Source organism: Lipotes vexillifer, unplaced genomic scaffold (assembly GCF_000442215.2).
Source record: "Lipotes vexillifer unplaced genomic scaffold, Lipotes_vexillifer_v1.1 scaffold1691, whole genome shotgun sequence".
NCBI classification, from domain to species: domain Eukaryota; kingdom Metazoa; phylum Chordata; class Mammalia; order Artiodactyla; family Lipotidae; genus Lipotes; species Lipotes vexillifer.
The window spans coordinates 1,423,071-1,443,364 of NW_006789046.1; the positions used below are offsets into that span (position 1 = coordinate 1,423,071).

The following is a 20,294-nucleotide window of genomic DNA, read 5'->3' on the forward strand; positions in this document are numbered from 1 at the left end:
TCGCCCTTGTGCCCGAAGCCAGGTGTCCTGCAACCACCACAGCCACCCCTCCCCAGGAAGCACGTGGAGGTATTCTTCTTTAAAGAGAGTTACTGATGTGTCTGGGGAAAACTAGGGTGGCTACTGTAGTCACCGGCTCCCAGAGGTAGAATGCTCTCTGCGCTGCGAGCAAGGGTGCCCTGGGAAGCCACCTGCCTTCCCCACCATGGGTACACAGCAACAATGGGTAGCTTCCCTTCAAATTAATATCATTTAAAAAGTAAAGAGAAAATAAATAGGGTTATCACATAACAGACTTCCTGTTTCCCTACTACCTACAAATGGTAACTATGAAGCTATAGAAGAGAAAGAATGGAGACATGAAAAAAATTATAACGTGAAAGCTAGAGACGGACAAGCCTGAGCTCCGTGTAGAGTCAGCACCGTGGACCCCTGTTTTGTAGCATGAACATACTGACAGCAAGTCCACGGAGAATGTTCACAAATTCACACACACAAACTCCATTTAGTAAGCAGTTATCCAAGACACATACCTTTCTAAAGATAACCTTAGAATTAACATGTGATATTCAAAAATCACAGACAGACATTGTAACACTACAAATATTAACCTTAACACAGAGCGTCGACTTCTGTTGGGTTGGCCAAAAGCTTCGTTTGGGTTTTTCCATAAGATGTTACGGAAAAACCCAAACAAACTTTTTGGTCAGCCCAATATTTCGAATTCCACGGACATCCACACAACGTGCTATCTACAACAGTAGCAAAGTAACCACAGGTTTCCAAATATGAATTCTCTAGTTCTATGGGATGCACATTTGACATTTTTTGAAGAAACCTGAAGATTTTGATGTTAGTCATTTTTGTTACAATTAGTTTAAACACTTGGCATAAAATTTAGCCACATTGATGAATACATGAGAATAATGTGTCATAAATATCAAGTCGAATACAGGATTTCAAACAGAAAATAGGGTGGTTAAGTCACTGCGAATCCAGTGATGCTGCAGGACCAAGCCTGTTTCTGTGAAAATGAGTATCCATTGGACAAGGTCCTGAGCTGCTGGATGCTACTGCTGGAGCCAGCAGGAGTGGGTCACACAAGGAAGTTTACAGATTGTCAGATCAAAACATGATTTGCGGAACTGCCCTGGCGGTCCAGTGGTTAAGACTCCGTGCTTCCACTGCAGGGGGCAGGGGTTCAATCCCTGGTCAGGGGACTAAGAACCTGCACGCCACGCGGCGCAGCCAAAAAGCAAAACAAAACATGATTCACTTGGAGGCATCATGAGAAAAGCCTTGACAAGTGCAAACAGGCAGCAAGAGGAGAGAATGGTGCCACCAGAGTGATGGCCTGAACCTCAAAAACAGACTCCCCCAAAGCATGTCGACCATCCTTGGGGGAAGACATTGTCCCACCACCACTGTGGCTGCCACCGAGAAACTTATCTGGGCTCCCATCCTACACCAACGAGGATGATCGTGCTGAGGATCAAGTCTTACTGGGATACAGCTCAGCCCCATCAGTCTCCGTAAAAGAAAGGCAATCCTGTTCCCACCACCAGACACCAACTCACCTCCCTGCCTCCACAGAAAGAGAGGAAAAGGCCGAGATTTGACCCCTGCTTCATTGCTGTCTTCAGTGAAGAGAAGAATCATAACTGCCCGTGGGAAATATCCAATGGAAGTAGAACTAATGGATAAAACTTAATAAAGACTATTTCAAAGAGAATCCACTGAAGATTTAGTCTCCTCTTCTAGTTACAAAGATTTTATATCCAAGATAAAAGTTGTTGCAAAAAAAAAAAGAAATCTGAATTCTCTTTTTCTCTTTCTCTCTCAACATATATACTGTGTACTGTGGATATAAATACTCCTTCTCTGGCTTTTATCATGAATTCTTGGTTATGGCTACAACAAGGCCACCTTCTCATCTATCGCAAGAAGTAAGGGTGATATAGTTTAGTGAAAACAGCCTAAAACTCCATACCCAAACTGTCCATAAATGCATGTGGACAAAATGAAGACAATAACACATGCAATATAGCTGACACTCACTGTCAGACAGTCCAGTACTCATCCCAACTCCACTCCCTTTTGCCACACACCCCCAACTATGAGGGGTGGGGCACATCGCATACGACCCAGCTTTAGCTAATGAGATATAAGGGGAAGTCTGCACTTGCTTTCCTAACAAGAGACAAATGTGATAGCTCTGCCCTGTCCCCACCTCATCCAGGCTCAATGTGGAAGGATGTACTGTAACCATCAAGATAAAACATCAGAGTGTAAAGATTAAAAACAGCCTGGGTCCCTAATGGTACTGCTGAATAATTAAATCATTTGCCTCAGAGATCTTAGCAAAAATGACAAACTGTTACTTGTTTAGAAAGCAATAGTGAGATTTTTCATTACTTTCAGCTAAAAGCAGTCCAAATGCAAACACTTAAAGCCTGAGAAAAATTACTCCCATACATCAGTTCTTAGGTTGTTATTTGAGGACTTGCCCTAGCAGAACAAAGGAGAAAACTGAGAAAGAGACAGAGGTGGGATCTAGAAAACAGTGGATGCTTCCAGGAGAGTGATAAGGAGAAATCCCAGGATGACAGCTTTGGAGCAGGCCCGTTTAGAACAGCCGATTGAAGCAGGCAGTGGAGAGCTGGGAAAGAAGAAACTTTGGGAAGAGGCATATTCTGAGATGCAATACTACCCTTGCAAATTTAGGAACTGAGGAAATGTTAAAGATCTAATTCAATAAGAAAAAAGAAAATCTTCAGGAAAATCAAAGAAACAAAAACTGTTATAAAAATGGAAAGCATAGCACCCTATTTAGCCATTCAATGAACAATATTTACATGGTCATAATCAGGGAGTTGAAGTTTAATATTTGTCATATTTTAGAATCAACTCATACACAAAGCATGGGTGGGGACTTAATTATGGTCAGAGACTAGAGAATAATCATAAAAGTGCAGATGACAGAAGCTGGAAGGGTCCAGAAGTAAAATAAAATCCAAGGAAGCTAAGAACCTAAAGCCAGAGGATAGTACTGATTACTGACGAAACTAGAAATAAAAACGTCAGGGTATTATTTCAAATTGCAAAGGTTACAAAGTATAGGGAATCCAAATGTAGTGACGCAACTAAATTGCAGTGGGGAAACAGGAGGGGGCAGTTAGTGACTCACCCTCTTCAATTTCTCTTTAGAATTCACAATTTAATACAAACAACAAATACGACTTAAAACTATGTAACATGTCTCTTTACTATCAAAGTTCTATATAATTTCTCCAATTCTTTAAATAGAATTTACTAATGGCAACTCTGTTTTTGGTTTATACAGTACCAGAAAGCCTGATAACCTAAAATTTATGAATCAAGCAGTAGTAGTATAAGCATATTATTTACATTTATAGAGATACTCATAGAGGAACTAGAAATATAAACAGTTAAAATAGGTTCCCTATAGTAGCAGAATCTTGGCCAAGGAGGTGTGGGCCAGGGCATATTTCATTCATTATAAACCCTTGGTACTATTTAATTTTTAAAATCATGGCGTATACTAATATAGTAAAAATAAAAATATTTATCTTAGGGCTTCCCTGGTGGCGCAGTGGCTGAGAGTCCGCCTGCTGATGCAGGGGACACGGGTTTGTGCCCCGGTCTGGGAGGATCCCACATGCCGCAGAGCGGCTGGGCCCGTGAGCCATGGCCGCTGAGCCTGTGCATCCGGAGCCTATGCTCCGCAACGGAAGAGGCCACAACGGTGAGAGGTCCACGTCCCCCCCACACACACACACAAAATTTATCTTAAAAAAAAACATGGAAAGCAGAGAGAATTGAAGACTTTCCTTAGTTTTCAAATTACAAAGCAATATGACACAAGGAAAAATGCAGAGACCATTACTGAGGGACAGACATGCATTTTTCCTGGCTATGATGAAGTTTCAATTGTGTGCAGTAATTTATGCCATGCTTTCATGGAGGCATCTTCTACTTCACCTGTAGTATTCCTTTGAGATGGAAATCCAAGAATATGAAAGCTGATAATCCTCTCTTAAAATTTATGTCACTCATATTTGTGTTAATGTTTATTACTTGGAGGCTTTCTGGTCCAGGTAACTATTTTCTTGCATTATATTTAATCATTTTTACCCTCTTTATTTTTTAAACTCTGGCACAAACCATTTTACCCGCCAGTTTCTTTCAGTTTCATGTTATCATCTACCCAATAAAAGTGTTAAAATGTATCATAAATTTACAAAGAATCTGGCCAACTGTAGACAGGGAAAGAATTTTTTAAAAGAATAAACCTAAGAGGCCACACAGGATTTCTGTTTCTACAGCAGATAAAAAAATGACTAACATGAACATTAAGATATTAGCTGGGAGCCAATTTTATCATTTTAATTTCCGCTGTTGATGCAAGAGACCAGCTGAACAACAGCCAATAATAGTAAGTGTAATGGAAAACCTTAAGACTTATCTGCACTGTAATTAAGAAAAGAATGAAGATAAAAGTCAGATCTAATTATAAAACATATGGTATAACTTTACATAGCCATCTATTTGCCACTTCAGATAACATATTTTTCATTTATTCTCCTCCATGAGGAATTAGTCAATTAAACATTTCCCTCCTCACCCCAAAAAGATGCATGGAAAACTTTTTTGTCGCATTCAATGAAATGAACAGTTTCTTAGGCTGATTAAACCTTGGCAACATACAGAGAACACTTACAGAACCGACAGAGCAGATACTCCAAGTGCTAGAGCGTAAGAGGGAAATGCTTGTCTTCTGCTGAGAAGGGTGGGAGAGGGACTATATTTAACATGTTTTTTTTGTTTTTTGGTTTTTTTTGAAGTACGTGGGCCTCTCACTATTGTGGCCTCTCCCGTTGCGGAGCACAGGCTCTGGACGCGCAGGCTCAGTGGCCATGGCTCACGGGCCCAGCTGCTCTGCGGCATGTGGGATCTTCCCGGACCGGGACACTAACCCCGTGTCCCCTGCATGAGCAGACGGACTCTCAACCACTGCGCCACCAGCGAAGCCCTATTTAACATGTTTTAATTAACAAAGGCTGATGTATTGGTCTTTTCTTAATCACCCTGAAGCTCATAAGTTTGGGATAAATATCAGGCTGGATTCTTTGGCATTTTTATTTACACATTTTAAATGGAAAAGAAAAAAAAATGTTTTTTCAAGATTTATTACTGGATGCGAGGAAAAGCAATTACCTCTTGGTGCTTTGAGTTTTTAGCACTCATAAGATAACGTATCCCTTAGATAAACTTAGATGAAATGCCTAAAAGCAAGGTAAAAATTTAATGATATAAAACTTGACCTTTCCCTTCTCTTATTCTAGAATGCAAATAATAATAATAACAATAACAACTTGTTGCACTGGGATAAAGGGTAATTTATCAGTCACTCTGGTGCAAAGTTCTGCATAAGGGCTTAATTTATAAATATTTTAATTTATAAAATATTTATAAATTAACTGTATGACATGTTAAGTTCTCCCAAGTAGAATTTCAAATTTTATTGCTGATTATTTCAGCAATATCCTCTGATGAAATGTGAAAAACATAACAATACATTAAAATTGGATAGACCCAAAAAGGCTTGAGGAAACATGTACTCAGTGCCATTTCTGTTCCTGAATTGAGAATTTCCTGCACTGCAACCAGTTGGAATTCATGACCCCCTGGAGGCTGCAGAATATTTTATTCTCACTCTTGTGCAGGCCATAGGATGGAGGCCTCTTAACTGAAAGTGCCTCTTCAATTTCTCTTTAGAAGTCACTGTTTAATTCAAACATCAGATATTAATTAAAACAACCAAGTAAAACGTTTCTTCACGATCAGAGCACTACACAGGCTCTCCAGTTCTTTAAATGGAAGGCACCAACGGCAGCTGTAGCTTTGTTTTCTGTATTTAGCGTAGTAGGGGTTTTTTTCCAACACAAAAGACAAAAAAATGAGGGCAATAACTAAGATGCGGGTGGAACTGAAGACTGTGCCCGGACACAGGTCCATTTCTCTGAAAATAAATGTGTCTGCTTTATTTTCACATTTATCTCGAAGGCAGAGCCCACTGAAGCACAATTCAACTCTATTAATTTTATCGCTTAATTAAAATTTGGATTAAAAATGACGCTCGGTAAAACGAGGTGTAAAAATAAGCCCAAGAGCTTGTCCTTTCCAAGTTCTTTGTCATGGACCCCACCACCCTGCGCTGAGCACTCTGAGCCTGCCCCACCCAAAGAAACAAAACCACAGCTCCAGGCCAACAGTCCCCCATGGCCACCCCCACCGCCCAGTGTGTTCAGGGCCTCACCTCCAGCTCCTGCTCCCTCTGCAGGGCGAACTGTTTGAAGGACTTGACAATGAGACCAGCGTTGGAGCAGTCGTAGACGAATATGGAGGGGCTGCCCATCCATGTCTGCAGGTCATATATAGACAGGGGGATGTACTGAGTGTAGTTCTGGAAAAGAAAACAGTGCATGTTTGTGACTCACACCTGGCGAACTCTGCCTGCTCACCAGCACCTGCTCCTCCAAGAGGGTCCCATGCACGGGGCCCGCTGCACAGAGCGTTCCTGAGCTGCCATCTCTACCCACTGTGAACAGCAGCAAACTAACCTCCCCACCATCTGCCCACTCGCTGTTTCATCAGGTAGAACCGGGCGGTGGCACAGTTCAATCCCGAGCTCCTCTCCTCCCCTGTTCAGCTCTCGCTGCCCCCTGGGAGCGCACTCACTCCACTGAGGGATTCCCCTCCACGTATCCCACAACAAGGCCTTCACACCCACCCTTGCTCTCCCACCCGCTTGCAGCCAAACCACAGCTTGTTTCTCTTATAAACCCCAAGGCTACGCATGCTACTTCACACCGTTCCTGCTCACCATTTGCTCCGTAACTTCTCTGGGCTTATACAGCAGAACACGCTCCTCGATTATAAAGAAGATGAGCTCAGAAAAGTTGATCGGGTCCTCAAATGTGCATGTTTTCCCTGTTGCCCCTTTAATTTCAGAGCTACCCATAAGCACTTTATCCTCTAGACGATTTAGATCACATTGGAGGAGTACAAATAGATTTGGCTCCGTAATTTTTTTTCCAAATCACAGAACAATAACATATTAGCATGAATCTGCAAGTGAAATATTTTTCTGGACACACTGTACTCTTCAGTACTTGAAAACACTCCAGCTATTACTGGTAAACATAGAGAGGAATGGTCCTCATCTCACCAGAGAAATGACTAAAATCCTCACTCAAAGGTAACATTTTTAAGCAATTCTTCTGCATAGAACGCCATCACTTATTTATCCTTCCTCAGGCACCAATAGTTTAAGTAGTGACACTCTAGCAGAAATCAATTCTGTGCACTTACAGTAAAGGTGACTGTTTCCTCAAAGCTAAGCCACAAACATTGCCTCTGGTATTGCCAAGAGGATTGTTTCTAATGCAAAGGGGAAAAGGAACAGAAGACAGAAAGACCAAACCAGGCCTGGAGAAGACTGTCATCAAGGTCGTGGCGGCAGAGGCCTTCTTGATATGCACACACGTCACCAGATGCAAGTCCCATCCCAGACAGGGGAGGATGTGCCAACAGCACAGGTGTGGTGGAGCTGCAGACATCTCTATCACGAGGGGACCACCCTCTGCTTACACTGTGCCATTTCACCTTGCTAAACTGCCATCACCTGGTGTCTTGTTCTTCGTCACTGCACGAGTAAGAGAACGCTTGGATATGCTCTCTCTAAGTAAACTCTCACAGAAGGATTCTAAAGACGGCAGTTCTTCCCTAATGAATCTATAAAGGCAGTGCCCAATCAAAATACCATCAGGGGTTTCCTTAATGGAATCTGACAAGCTGATTCTAAAGTTAATGCTGAAGAGAAAGGTATAAGAATAGCACAACACAAAAAAAATTGTAAAGAAGGAATAATGAGTGAGGACTCACGCTAGCAGATATTAAATACACTATAAATCTATGGTAATTACAGGATGGTACTGGGGAAGGCGAGACAAGCAAATCAACAGGAGGGAAAGCCCAGAAACAGAGCCACATATATAACTGTAATGAAGGTGGCATTTTAACTCAGTGAAGAAAGAATGAACAATTCAACAAGTGATACTTGTAAAATCCAACTAACCATTCAATATTGCCATCTCATCTGAGATTCCACACACAATCAGGACAGATTTTAAAACTAAATACAAAAGCAGAATAAAAGATTTAAAAATTTATTTTGGTGTAAGAAAGGCCTTCTTAAACATATAGAACCTAGAAACGTTAAAGAAAAACAGAGCAATGTAAAAATTATATAATTCTGATAAAAACACATACCTGTGACAAGCAATTTAAGAATAAAGTAGATACAACATATGTGACATAGGCTTTATATTTAGAATGTGTGTGTGTATATAAGCTTCTGCTGCAGATCAACAAAGACAAAACAACAAAAACAATATACAATAGGCAAAAGCTTCACACAGGCAATTCACGGAAGAAACATGAATGATCAACTATGAAAGTTTCACGCTCTTGATTAATCATGGAAATGCAAATTACAATGAGAATCATCCATCTACCTATCTTCCTCCAGCAAACTGGAAAGAAATTTTAAGTATGAATAATACCCCATGATGACCACAATGTTCAACAGGGTGCTGGCTTATTGTTGGTGCGAGTATAAATTGAGGAAGCTATTTTTGGAAGGCAATTTGGGTGTTTCTTAAAATTTTTACTGTACATACCTTTGACTTCTAGGTGTCCATCCTATAGAAATACTTGCATTTGTATACAGAAATGTACATAAAAGGATGTATAATACTTTCACTGGTAAAAACCTGTAAGCTGTCTACATGCTACTGTGGAAAAGACTGCCAGTCTAACACCTACTTTTCCCCTCTTCATCCTCAATGCAAGTTTAGCTGAGAACAGTTCACAGTTTTCTTTGCACCTAAGTCTGATCTTGCAGCCCAATTCTGGCCAATGGGACATGATCAGAAATGTGTCTAAATTATAAGTGCTGCCCTCTTTCTGCCTTCTTTCCCTTCCCGGGAGGAGTGAACATGGCAGAAGACATAAGCAGGGGGACAACAGAGCTGTGTGATGGAAGGGGCCTGGGCCCCATGTCATGACGATGCCACAGCAGTCCCAGACGGTCCACAGGGACTATCACAACCAATCTTGGATCCTAATATATCCAATATGAAGGGATCATTAAGCAAAGGTGGCCCATACACCCACGTTATGGAACACCATGCAAGGTTATTTATATGCACTGACATGGAGAGATGTCAGAGGCTTGTCATGATTTTAAAAATGTAAGTCTTAGAATCTCACATATAATATCCTGTTTTGTGTGTAAAGCACCACATGCCCAGCACTTAAGCTGAATGAAATGAGGACTCAGCAGAAACATGCTGAGTGAAAGGTCCTATAAATGGTGCTGAAAGAAGAACACAGGACTGCTAAGGACTGCTTTCTCTGACTAGGGAGGTGACAGGGGTGTGGGGTGGTAAGAAAGTGTCATATCTATTTCTTTTAAAACTTCTGTTCTCTTGGAACCTTTTAGAATAGAAATTACTTGTATTTTTTTAAAAGACAAAATGCACACAACTATTAAAAGGAGGAAGGAAAACGGTAAGCTACAGGGTTCACTATAACATACTTTACGTTCGGTCAGTGTTTCATAATGAGCAGGTATTACATGTTATCTGCACAAGTAAAAAGGCTTCAGCACATGCTGCATTGGACAGAGCAGGACACAAGTCAGCACCTCCCTGGGCCCACCAGGGAAGAGCGCTCCTCTCCAGCCCTCTGCCCAGCAGCCTCCCTCCCCTTATTCACCTGCAGCCCCCACTGCTATGGGGGAGAAAAGGGCCAAAAGGAACCCTTTAATTGGGCAGGGACACCCTTACACTGAGAGGAGAAAGGATCTTAGCACCAGCCTGGGAAATCATCACATTTTTATATGCCAGCCACACTCCGCTGTTTATCTGCTTCCCACAAGGTTCTAGCTCAGTGAGGAGTGGCCAAATAGGGCTGGGGCAGTTCTGACCCCATTCCTGCCACCACGTCATCCAAGTGACTGCTGGGAAAGGGCGATGCTGTCATCTTTGCTGCCTTCTAGGTACAGCCCCAGAAGGTCCCAAAGGCAGCAAAGCAGCACGCAATAAAATATATTTTAACTGTGTTTTGAGGTCTGGCCTTTTGAACTGAAATGTAATTTTTATATTTCCCCCAAATCAAAAGTTACTTTCTAAATTTCTGAGATACAAAGGTAATTAATGGTGACTCATTAAAATAATAAAGCACTAATCCATCAGGAAACTCGTTAAGGGTTTTCCCTTTCATTCCCTGTGCCACTGGCTGCCACGGAAATGGTTCAAGTGGAGTTGTCAGCCACCCAGTCCCACTGGAGGGCAGAAGCACCTCCATTTTCTAATGCTTGTCCAAGGGGCAGCATGCAAGGAGCTTTCGGAATTGGTCTTTAGCCTCATGATTTTTAGTTGTGAGAGGGTCTGGCACCTTATACCGTCCGCAGGGATGCTCAGCCACAGAAAATGGCTTGGACCCACACCTCCACACAGATGGGCTGCATGGTGGGTGGCAGCCTCTGAGCAGCAAGGGCCTCTGTGGCTGAAGTGGAGACACCCCAACACTGTGGACGTTTGAGGCTGGTCAGTCAGTGTGGGGCTCATCCCAGGCACTGCATCAGGCTTGGCAGCAGCCCTGCCAACAGCACTTCCCCATCTCTGCCCAGTTGTGACAACAAAAAAGGTCTCTGGACACTGCCAAATGCACCCTGAGGCGGAACCTCCCCTGGTGAGAACCAAAGCCTTTGAGGAGAGATGATTTCATTTAAAGCAGTAGCTGTATATCTGTAGTTTAGTAAGCCCGTGAAACTTGGAAGTCTGTTTTCCTTAGGGATACAAAATCCACTCTATTAAACCATATTGAGGAAAATGGCCTTTGAGAATGAATCCTTATTGGAACACGAGCAGGTGGATCTCATTTCCCATCTCAGAAGGATCCTGGGGAGTTTGTCAAGCTTCGGGCCAGAATCACGGTCCTGCAAACCTGCAAAGGGAGGCCTGCAGGATGACAGCCCTGGTGCTGCAGCGAGTGAACAGGAGAACAGAAACAACACCTGAAGTGCAACTGTTTCCACCCCGTGCAATTATCCCTGTGTCTTCTAGGCTGAACCAACCTACACAAGCTGGAGAAGTCGAAGTCGCCCACGCACTGAAGGCTCCCAGAAACACTCCACAGCCTTTCAGGCAATGGTTTGGTTTCTCCCCCCACCAAAAACTACGAGCACAGAGAATTCCTAATCAAAGCGTCTTTCCTTTCTCTTGAAAAAACATACTCAAGGCCATGTTTTCATTTCAAACAAAGAAATAGAAATAGGTTTAAAATAATTTATTCATTACACTCCACTTTATCTGTCAGGTTATATTAAACATCGAAAAAAAAAAAAGCCACATGCTTCATCAGACTGTCTTCACAGCTGAGTCAACCACAGAGGCAGCCAACCACTGAGCCCTGGGACAAGAGCTCGGAGTAAGGGCACTTTGTTCTCCAGGTAAAGCCGGCGACCTCCTAAGAAGCAACTCTCCATCTCCGAGCAGATTCTAAGTTCAGACAGTCCCTGACTCCCAATGGTTCAACTTATAGTCTTTGATTTTACATGGTGCAAAGCAACACGCATTCAGTAGAAACCATACTTTGAATGTTGTTCTTTCCCAGGCTAGTGATATGCGGTCCAATCCTCTCCCATGATGCTGGGCAGTGGCAGCAAGCACAGCCCCCAGTCAGCCCGAAATCACGAGGGTGAACAACTGAAACACTTACAACCATTCTGTACCCAGACAACTGTTCTGTTTTTCACTGTCAGTACAGTATTCAATAAAAATTACATGAGACAGTCAACACTTTATTATAAAATAGTCTCTGTGTTAGATGATTCCCCCCAACTGCAGGCTAACGTGAGTGTTCTGAGCATGTTTGAGGTAGGCGAGGCTCAGCTATGATGTTTGGTAGGTTAGGTGTAGCACAGGTGTTTTCAGCTTTTGGTATTTTCAACTATGATGGGTTTATGGGGCGTAACCCCACTGTAAGTTGAGGAAGGTCTGTACATCTTCTGCCAAAGAGCTCAGAATGTGAGTCAGAAGTCTTAGCCATAGTAAAATGACATCCTCCTAAGGGCTTTCCGGTAAAGCCCCCAAGGGCTGACCTCATAGACAGGAACCACAGGCATATCTGGATGTGTCATCCTGGCTTTCCCTGGACAGTAAGGGCATCTGCATAAAGCTGTCCTCCGAGGAGAGCAGAGGAGCATGGGTAAGCAGAAGATTCATCTTCCTTCTGAAGGAACCGGTATTGGGAGGTGATGGCCCAGAGATGTTAGGTATGTGGCAATGGTACTTGTGAACCAAACACTGCAGGGTTTAAGTCGCAAGCAAACTCCTAGTCCCTTAAAATCCTTAAGGCTGAAGGTTTACTGGCTTTGCTGATACTTTTTCTGCCTTTCCTTTACTACAGTTCAATAACTGTTTACCTTATGAGTAATGCTAAATAAATGTTATTTAAATAATAGAATTTATTGGTTTGGAAAAACTGCACATCACTATCAAATAGATGGGTCTTATTCTGATTTAGTACATAGTTCATTACTGAGTCTGTTGAAAGATGGATCATAAAGGTTTTTAAATGTGCTATTATCAAAAAGATGTACTTGTGATTTTTTAAAAGGAATATTTGTGCCAGACCACATTTAACATTTGTTGTAATTGTTACTTTATCCATATTGAGAATACAGCAGTTGTCCCCCTCTCCAAAAAAAGCTTTAATTTTATTGTAAACTTGACCTTTCTAGCATTTTTGTGTTTGCTTGCAATAGCTGAAGACCATCAGTAAAAATTCTCTTTCTTCAGGAGAAGTGATAGAAAACTTTGGGCTCTTTATAAGAGCTTTCAAGTTTTTAAAAAATATTGTTTTCTTGATGCTGAGACATAAAACCTTAGACCATATCTTAACTGACTTCTCAGATGTCCTATATTTGAAAACCAGATTTATGGAGAAAGAATTCTCAAATGAGAGTGCATCAGAATGGCCTAGAGGGCTCGTTAAAACGCAGATACCTGGGCCCCTCCCCAGAATAGGCTTCCATAAGTCTTGGGTGGGGTCTGATAATCTGCATGTGTTATAAATTCCAAGGATACTGCTGCTACTGGTCTGGGACATGTACTTTGAGAACCCCTGGTGCAGACAGTGCAAATGTTGATGGAAACAGAAAACATTCACTTTCCAGTTTTGGTGTAAACTGTACTTCCTATGCATCATGAAGAACACTTCCCTTTTTCCATCTATGATTTAACACTTTACATATAGTGATCAGGAAACACTTTGATGATAAGACGATACTTAAATAAAAATATCCATTCATCCATGAGTCAACATGTAAGAAGGTTTTTAACTGTGAATTCAATTTCTTTGATTGATCTAGGGCTATTCAGATTTTCTATTTCACTTTGGGTCGCTTTCAGAAAGCTGTATTTTAAAAGGCATTTTCCATCTAATTTATTAAATGCATTGGTATAACATTATTAACATTCCTTATCTTTTCAATGTCTATAGGATATGTGGCGATATCCCCTGTCATTCCTAAATGTTGACTGTATCTTCTTTTTTCTTGCTACCTAGCCAAAGACTTGTTAATTTTACAGATGTTTTCCAAAAACCAAATTTTAGCTCTGTTACCTTTCTCTACCACCTGTTCTCTATTTTACTGATTTGTGCTCTTTATTACTTCTTCCTTCTACTTCCTTTGAGTTTACGTTGCTCAACATTTCCTAGTTTCTTAAGGTAGATATTTAGATTTTTATTTTAAGCTTTTCTTCCCTTCTGTATAAGGATTTAATAAAGCTATACATTTTTATACAAGCACTGCTTTAGCTGTATCCTACAAATTTTAACAAGTCGTCTTTTCATTATTGTTTAGTTTGAATTATTTTTATTATCCCTTGTGATACCATTTTTCATACATGTGTCATTTAATTTCCAAATATTTGAGGATTTTCCAGCTAGCCGACAATTTCAGATTCTGTGGCCGGAGAACAGACTCTGAATGATTTCAATCCTTCAAACTTTATTAGGACATTTCTGTGACCCAGCACAGGCCTTTCTTGGTGAGTGGTCCACCTGCCCGGAACAATGTGCGTTCTGTGGGCGTTGGGTGCAGTGTTCTGTTAACTGAGTCAGAGTGATTGATAGTCTTTTTTTTTTTTTTTTTTTTTTTTTTCGGTACGCGGGCCTCTCACCGTTGTGGCCTTTCCCGCTGCGGAGCACAGGCTCCGGACGCACAGGCCACGGGCCCAGCCGCTCCATGGCATGTGGGATCTTCCCGGACCGGGGCACAAACCCGTGTACCCTGCATTAGCAGGCGGACTCTCAACCACTGCGCCACCAGTGAAGCCCTGATAGTCTTTTATAATAGTAACTGATTTTTTTTTATTAGAAAAATATAATATACCATGACTGGAGTTTTCCTTGTGAGAAAGTTTTTAATTATCAATTTTATCTTCAATTTTAACACCAGTTTTAACCTATCAATAACGGCCAGATGGTTACTCAAATATCCAACTAGGATTATGGATGTGTTTCTTTCTCTCATTGGCCCTCGTAATCTTGCTTTATGTATCTTTAACTCTCCTATTAGCCGTCTACATATTCAGGGTAGTTATGTCTTCCTGATGACCTGACTTGTCTGTCATTGTGAAATGTCTCTCTTCATCTGTGACAAAACTCCTTGTCTTGAAGTCTATTTTCTAATTAGTAATATGTCCACTCCAACTAGTATTTCATGATATACCTTTTTACATTTAACTTTTATGTGTCTTTGTATTTAAAGTGCATCTCTTGCTGACAGCACAAAGTTTGATTTTGCTTTTTATCCAGTCTGATATAAACTCATGAAAAAAACAAAGAATGGGGGACATTTTAGAGGATAACTGGTCTGGACTCTCCAAAAAGTCAGTGCCCACTCTTCAGAGAATGGAAACACAAGTAACAGAACGGGAGGAAATATTTTAAAAACAAATTTCTGATAAAGGACTTGTACCCGAATATTAAAAGAACTCTTAAAACTGAGTAAGAAAACAAATAACCCTATTTAAAAGTGGGCAAAACATATGGAAACCCCACCAAAGAAAATATATAGATGGCAAATAAGCATATGAAAAGATGCTCAACATCATATGTCATTAAGGAATTGCAAATTAAAATGCGATAGCACTATGCACCTAATTAGAATGGCTAAAATCCAAAACACCAGCAACAACAAATGCTGAGGAAGATGTGGAGCAACAGGAACTCCCATTCGTTGCTGGTGGGAATGCAACTGACAGAGCCACTCTGGAACAGAGTTTGGCAATTTCTTAGAAAGCTAAACATACCAGCTGGTCTAGCAATGGCTCTCTTAGGTATTTACCCAAATGAGAAGAAATCATGTCTATACAAGAATCTGCACAAAAGTTTAGAACAGCATTATTCACAATTGCCAAAAACTGGAAGCAACCAAGATGTCCTTCACTAGTGGAATGTTTTTCAGCGGTAAAAAGAAAATGAGCTATCTAGACATGAAGAAACCTTGAATGCGTAAGCCTAATTGAAAAAAAGCCAGTTTTAAAATACTATATGATTCTAACTATATGACACTATGGAAAAGGTAAAACTATAGAGACAGTGAAAATATCAGTGGTTGCCAAGCGCTGGGGAGGACAGGCAGACAGGGAGATATAGGTGGAGCACAGGATTTTTAGGGTAGTGAAACTATCCAGTATACTATAATGGTGTATACATGACATTATGTATTTGGCAAAACCCACAGAACTGTACAAAATGAAGAATAAACCCTAGTATAAACTATGGACTCTAGTTAGTAATAATGTATCAATAGTGGATCATCAATTGTAACAAATATACCACACCGAGGCAAGATGTAGGCCAGGTAGGGAGTGAGAATACAACTGACCCTTGAACAACATGTGTTTGAGCTACACAGCTCTACTTATAAGCAGATTTTTTTCCACTAAATACATACAGGACTACATGATCCTCAGTGGGTTTGATCTGGGGATTTGGAACTGAGAATAAGATGGGCCAACTAAGTGACTTGAGCATCCACAGATTTTGGTAACTGCAGTGGGTCCCGGAACCATTCCCTTGTGGAGACCAAGGGACGACTGTATGTGGAAATTCTGTACTTTTTAATTTTTCTAAAAACTAAAACTGCTGTAAAAAAAATAATGCCTATTTTTTTTTTAAAAAAAAGACTGACATGTAACTATGATAACTTACTACAAGAAGACAATAAAATAACCTCATTAAAAAAATGTCAATAAAGAAAAACAGGCAAAGAGCAATCTCTTTTTCTATATATCCGAGGAGACTGAGAAAGATGACTAACAGTTCAATGCAACGCACGAACCTGGGCTGGATCCTGAATGCAAAACCAAATCAACAAACATAAAATGCTTACTAACACACATTTTTGAGGCAGTAGGAAATTTTGATTATGGACTTCATATTAAACAATATTATAGAGTTGATGTTAAATTTCTTGAGCAATTTAAGGGTATTATAGTTATGTACTAAAATGTCCTTGTTTTTAGTGTCATGATATCTGTAACTTTCAAACGGCTAAGGTAAAAAATATTTATCTATACAGAGATATAAAGCAAATGTGGCAAAGTGTTAACTGATGAATATAGGTGAAAAGTATAAAAGTATTCATTCTATTGTTCTTTCAATCCTTCTGGAGAAGGGAAAGTTAAATGTTGATTCTTTGAAAAGACTAATGAAATATACAGAAACCTCTGGTAAGAGTGATCAACAAGAAAAGAGAAAGAAGGTATCCAGTATCAATATCAAAAATGAATGAAGAAACATCACTAACCCAGACTCTGATGAATTAACAAGGAAATATGAGTCACGTTTTGTCAACAAATTTGAAAATTTAGCTGAAATGGACAAATTCCTACAAAAGTCAGTTAGCAAAGCTGTCTCAAGAAGAAACAGAATATCTGGATAGCCCTTTAGCAATGAAGGAAACTAAATAGGTAGTCAAAGGTCTCTCTCCACATACAAAATACCAGCCCGACAGCTTGATTTGTAAGCTTCACCCAACATTCAGACAACATGTACTTCAAATCTCACAAAAACAATCCCTGTGTATCGAAGTGGAGCACTCCCTCAACTTATTTTCTGAGGCCACAGTTACACTGATTATCCAAAGACAACAAGAGAAAGAAATATTCCAAGCCAATCTCACTCATGAACACAGATGTAAAAATACTAAACACAATACCAACAACAGAATTAACCCCTGTATGAAACACATATTGATAAAGGCACACTAGGTTATCCCACAAAGGAAAGGTATATTTAATATTAGAAAATCATATACCTTTCAATGCATTTCCAGTTTAAAGGAGAAAAATCATACCGTCATCTAACACACACACACATAATGGCTTGGGGAAAAGCAACATCTATTCATGATTTGAAAAAATAAACTAGGAATAGAAGGGCACTTTTTTAATCCGATAAGGGGTTTTCTTATTTTTTATTCTTTTTACAAATATCTATACCAAACATCATACACTGACGCACAGGAGGCACTCCCTTCGAAATGAGGGGTGAGATAAGGACATGCAGTCACCACTCCACGCTCTGGGAGGCGTTGGAGGCACAGTAAGATATGAACAGTAAACACAACAAGATGGGAAGGAAAGAAATAAAACTGCCATGATTTGCACACCAAGTGGTAGTCTGTTAAGAAAGTTTTAAAATATGTACAAATCATTAGAATCAATAAGAGAATAGCAAAATTAGTAGACATAAAATAAGTGTACAAAAATCAACTGCCTTGCCATATACCCTGATAAAAACTTGCAAAATATATTTTTTATAGCAAACGTTTTTAACAACATCAAAAAATATAAAGTATCGGGCTTCCCTGTTGGTGCAGTGGTTAAGAATCCACCTGCCAATGCAGGGGACACGGGTTCGAGCCCTGGTCTGGGAAGATCCCACATGCCGCGGAGCAACTAAGCCCATGGGCCACAACTACTGAGCCTGCGCTCTAGAGCCCACGTGCCACAACTACTGAAGCCCGCAAGCCTAGAGCCTGTGCTCCACAACAAGAGAAGCCACCGCAGTGAGAAGCCTGCGCACTGCAATGAAGAGTAGCCCCCGCTCGCCGCAACTAGAGAAAGCCTGCACACGGCAACGAATACCCAACACAGCCCCCCCAAAAAATATATATATATAAACCTTTATGAAATTATAAAATACTATTGATAAACGCTTAAAAAGAGCATAGTTTGGAAACTCAACAATATAAAGATGTTGAGTCTCCCCCCATTAATCCACTGATTGGCAAGTTGATTTAATATTTTCATGGAAGATCAAAGGACCAAAAAGAACAAAGGAGGGAAACCTGCCTTCCCAAACGTCAAGAATCACTGAAAACCTATACTCATTAAAATAGTTTACGGGGGCTTCCCTGGTAGTGCAGTGATTAAGAATCCTCCTGCCAATGCAGGGGACACGGGTTTGAGCCCTGGTCTACTACTGAGACGGCTGGTGGTTCATGACATCATATTTCTTTTTTTTTTTTTTAAAGAAGATGTTGGGGGTAGGAGTTTATTAATTAATTTATTTATTTTTGCTGTGTTGGGTCTTCGTTTCTGTGCGAGGGCTTTCTCTAGCTACGGCGAGCGGGGGCCACTCTTCATCGCAGTGCGCGGGCCTCTCACTATCGCGGCCTCTCTTGTTGCAGAGCACAGGCTCCAGACACACAGGCTCAGTAGTTGTGGCTCACGGGCCTAGTTGTTCTGCAGCATGTGGGATCCTCCCAGACAAGGGCTCGAACCCGTGTCCCCTGCATTAGCAGGCAGATTCTCAACCACTGTGCCACCAGGGAAGCCCGATATCATATTTCTTTTAATTCTACTTCTTTTATAACTACAGTTTTGGATCTATATAATAATAAAAATGATTAAAATCAAGTTGGTATCTAGGTACATACAACTACTGAGCCCGCGTGCCTGGAGCCCATGCTCCACAACAAGAGAAGCCACTGCTCGCTGCTGCTCGCTGCAACTAGAGAAAGCCCTCGTGCAGCAACGAAGACACAACACAGCCAAAAATTTTAAAAAATAATAAATTTATTAAGAAAAGAAAAAGTTTACGGGCACAGAGGGAGACCCATGGAACAGAACAGAGAGCTCAGAAACATACACACTCACTAAGGAAACCTGACGAGTCCAAAGCTGGCATTAAATGGTAATGGTATCCATTTGAAAAAAAAAAAAAAAGAAAAAAGAATTTGAACCCCTACCTAACAGTATGTGCAAAAATCAGTTCCAGGTAGATTAAAGACCCAAATTAATAGACAAAAATACACTTTTGAAAGAACACATAGTGGAATACTTCTGTAATCCTGGCATAAGGAAAGTCTTCTTAAAGAAGATACAAAATGCCCACATCCTAAGGAAAGACTGAACAGTGACCACTTCAAAATAAAGAACTCCTGGGCTTCCCTGGTGGCGCAGTGGTTGAGAGTCCACCTGCCGATGCAGGGGACATGAGTTCGTGCCCTGGTCCGGGGGGATCCCGCGTGCCGCGGAGCGGCTGGGCCCGTGAGCCATGGCCGCTGGGCCTGCGCGTCCGGAGCCTGTGCTCCGCAACGGGAGAGGCCACAGCGGTGAGAGGCCCGCGTACTGCAAAAAAGAAAAGAACTCCTGTCTACTAAAGGACAACACAAGAGAACAGAAGCAAACAGACAAACCAAAAAACCAAGCCATAAACTCAGGGCCATTTGCAATTAACAAAAATGGTAAAGTGTTACTGTCTAAAATATAAAGAATTCCTTCAATAAGAGATAAGAAAAAGACAAAACCCAAGTGAAAAACAGGAAACAGCACTGCAAGAGGGGGAGCCTATGTGGCTGACCCAGAAACCAGAGGGCACCGGCCTCACAGTTATTGTGGTGACTGGACTGCACCACCACGCAGTGCTCCACCCCTCCCTACCCCCCCAGTGTTGGGAAGACATGGGTAATGGAAACATGCAGGCAGTTTAGAACTGTACAAAGACGGGACCGACCCAATGTCCGTGTACACAGGAGGCACTGGGAGGGCCACCAGCGGGGCTGAGGGAGGAAGCACAGCCACAGCAGTCGGGGGATGACCCTCGCACATAACTGAGCA

At 41.2% G+C, this 20,294-nt stretch overlaps 1 protein-coding gene across 2 annotated transcripts in view; it reads right to left on the minus strand.

The window, feature by feature from the left end:
* The window catches only part of RPTOR (regulatory associated protein of MTOR complex 1), a 353,659-nt gene that overhangs the window by 168,450 nt on the left and 164,915 nt on the right, over positions 1-20,294 (minus strand). For both annotated transcript variants that reach the window (XM_007462338.1, XM_007462339.1), the window contains exon 5: positions 6,341-6,487. In XM_007462338.1, the coding sequence (XP_007462400.1) occupies positions 6,341-6,487 (147 nt within the window). The remainder of the gene's footprint in view (positions 1-6,340; positions 6,488-20,294) is intronic.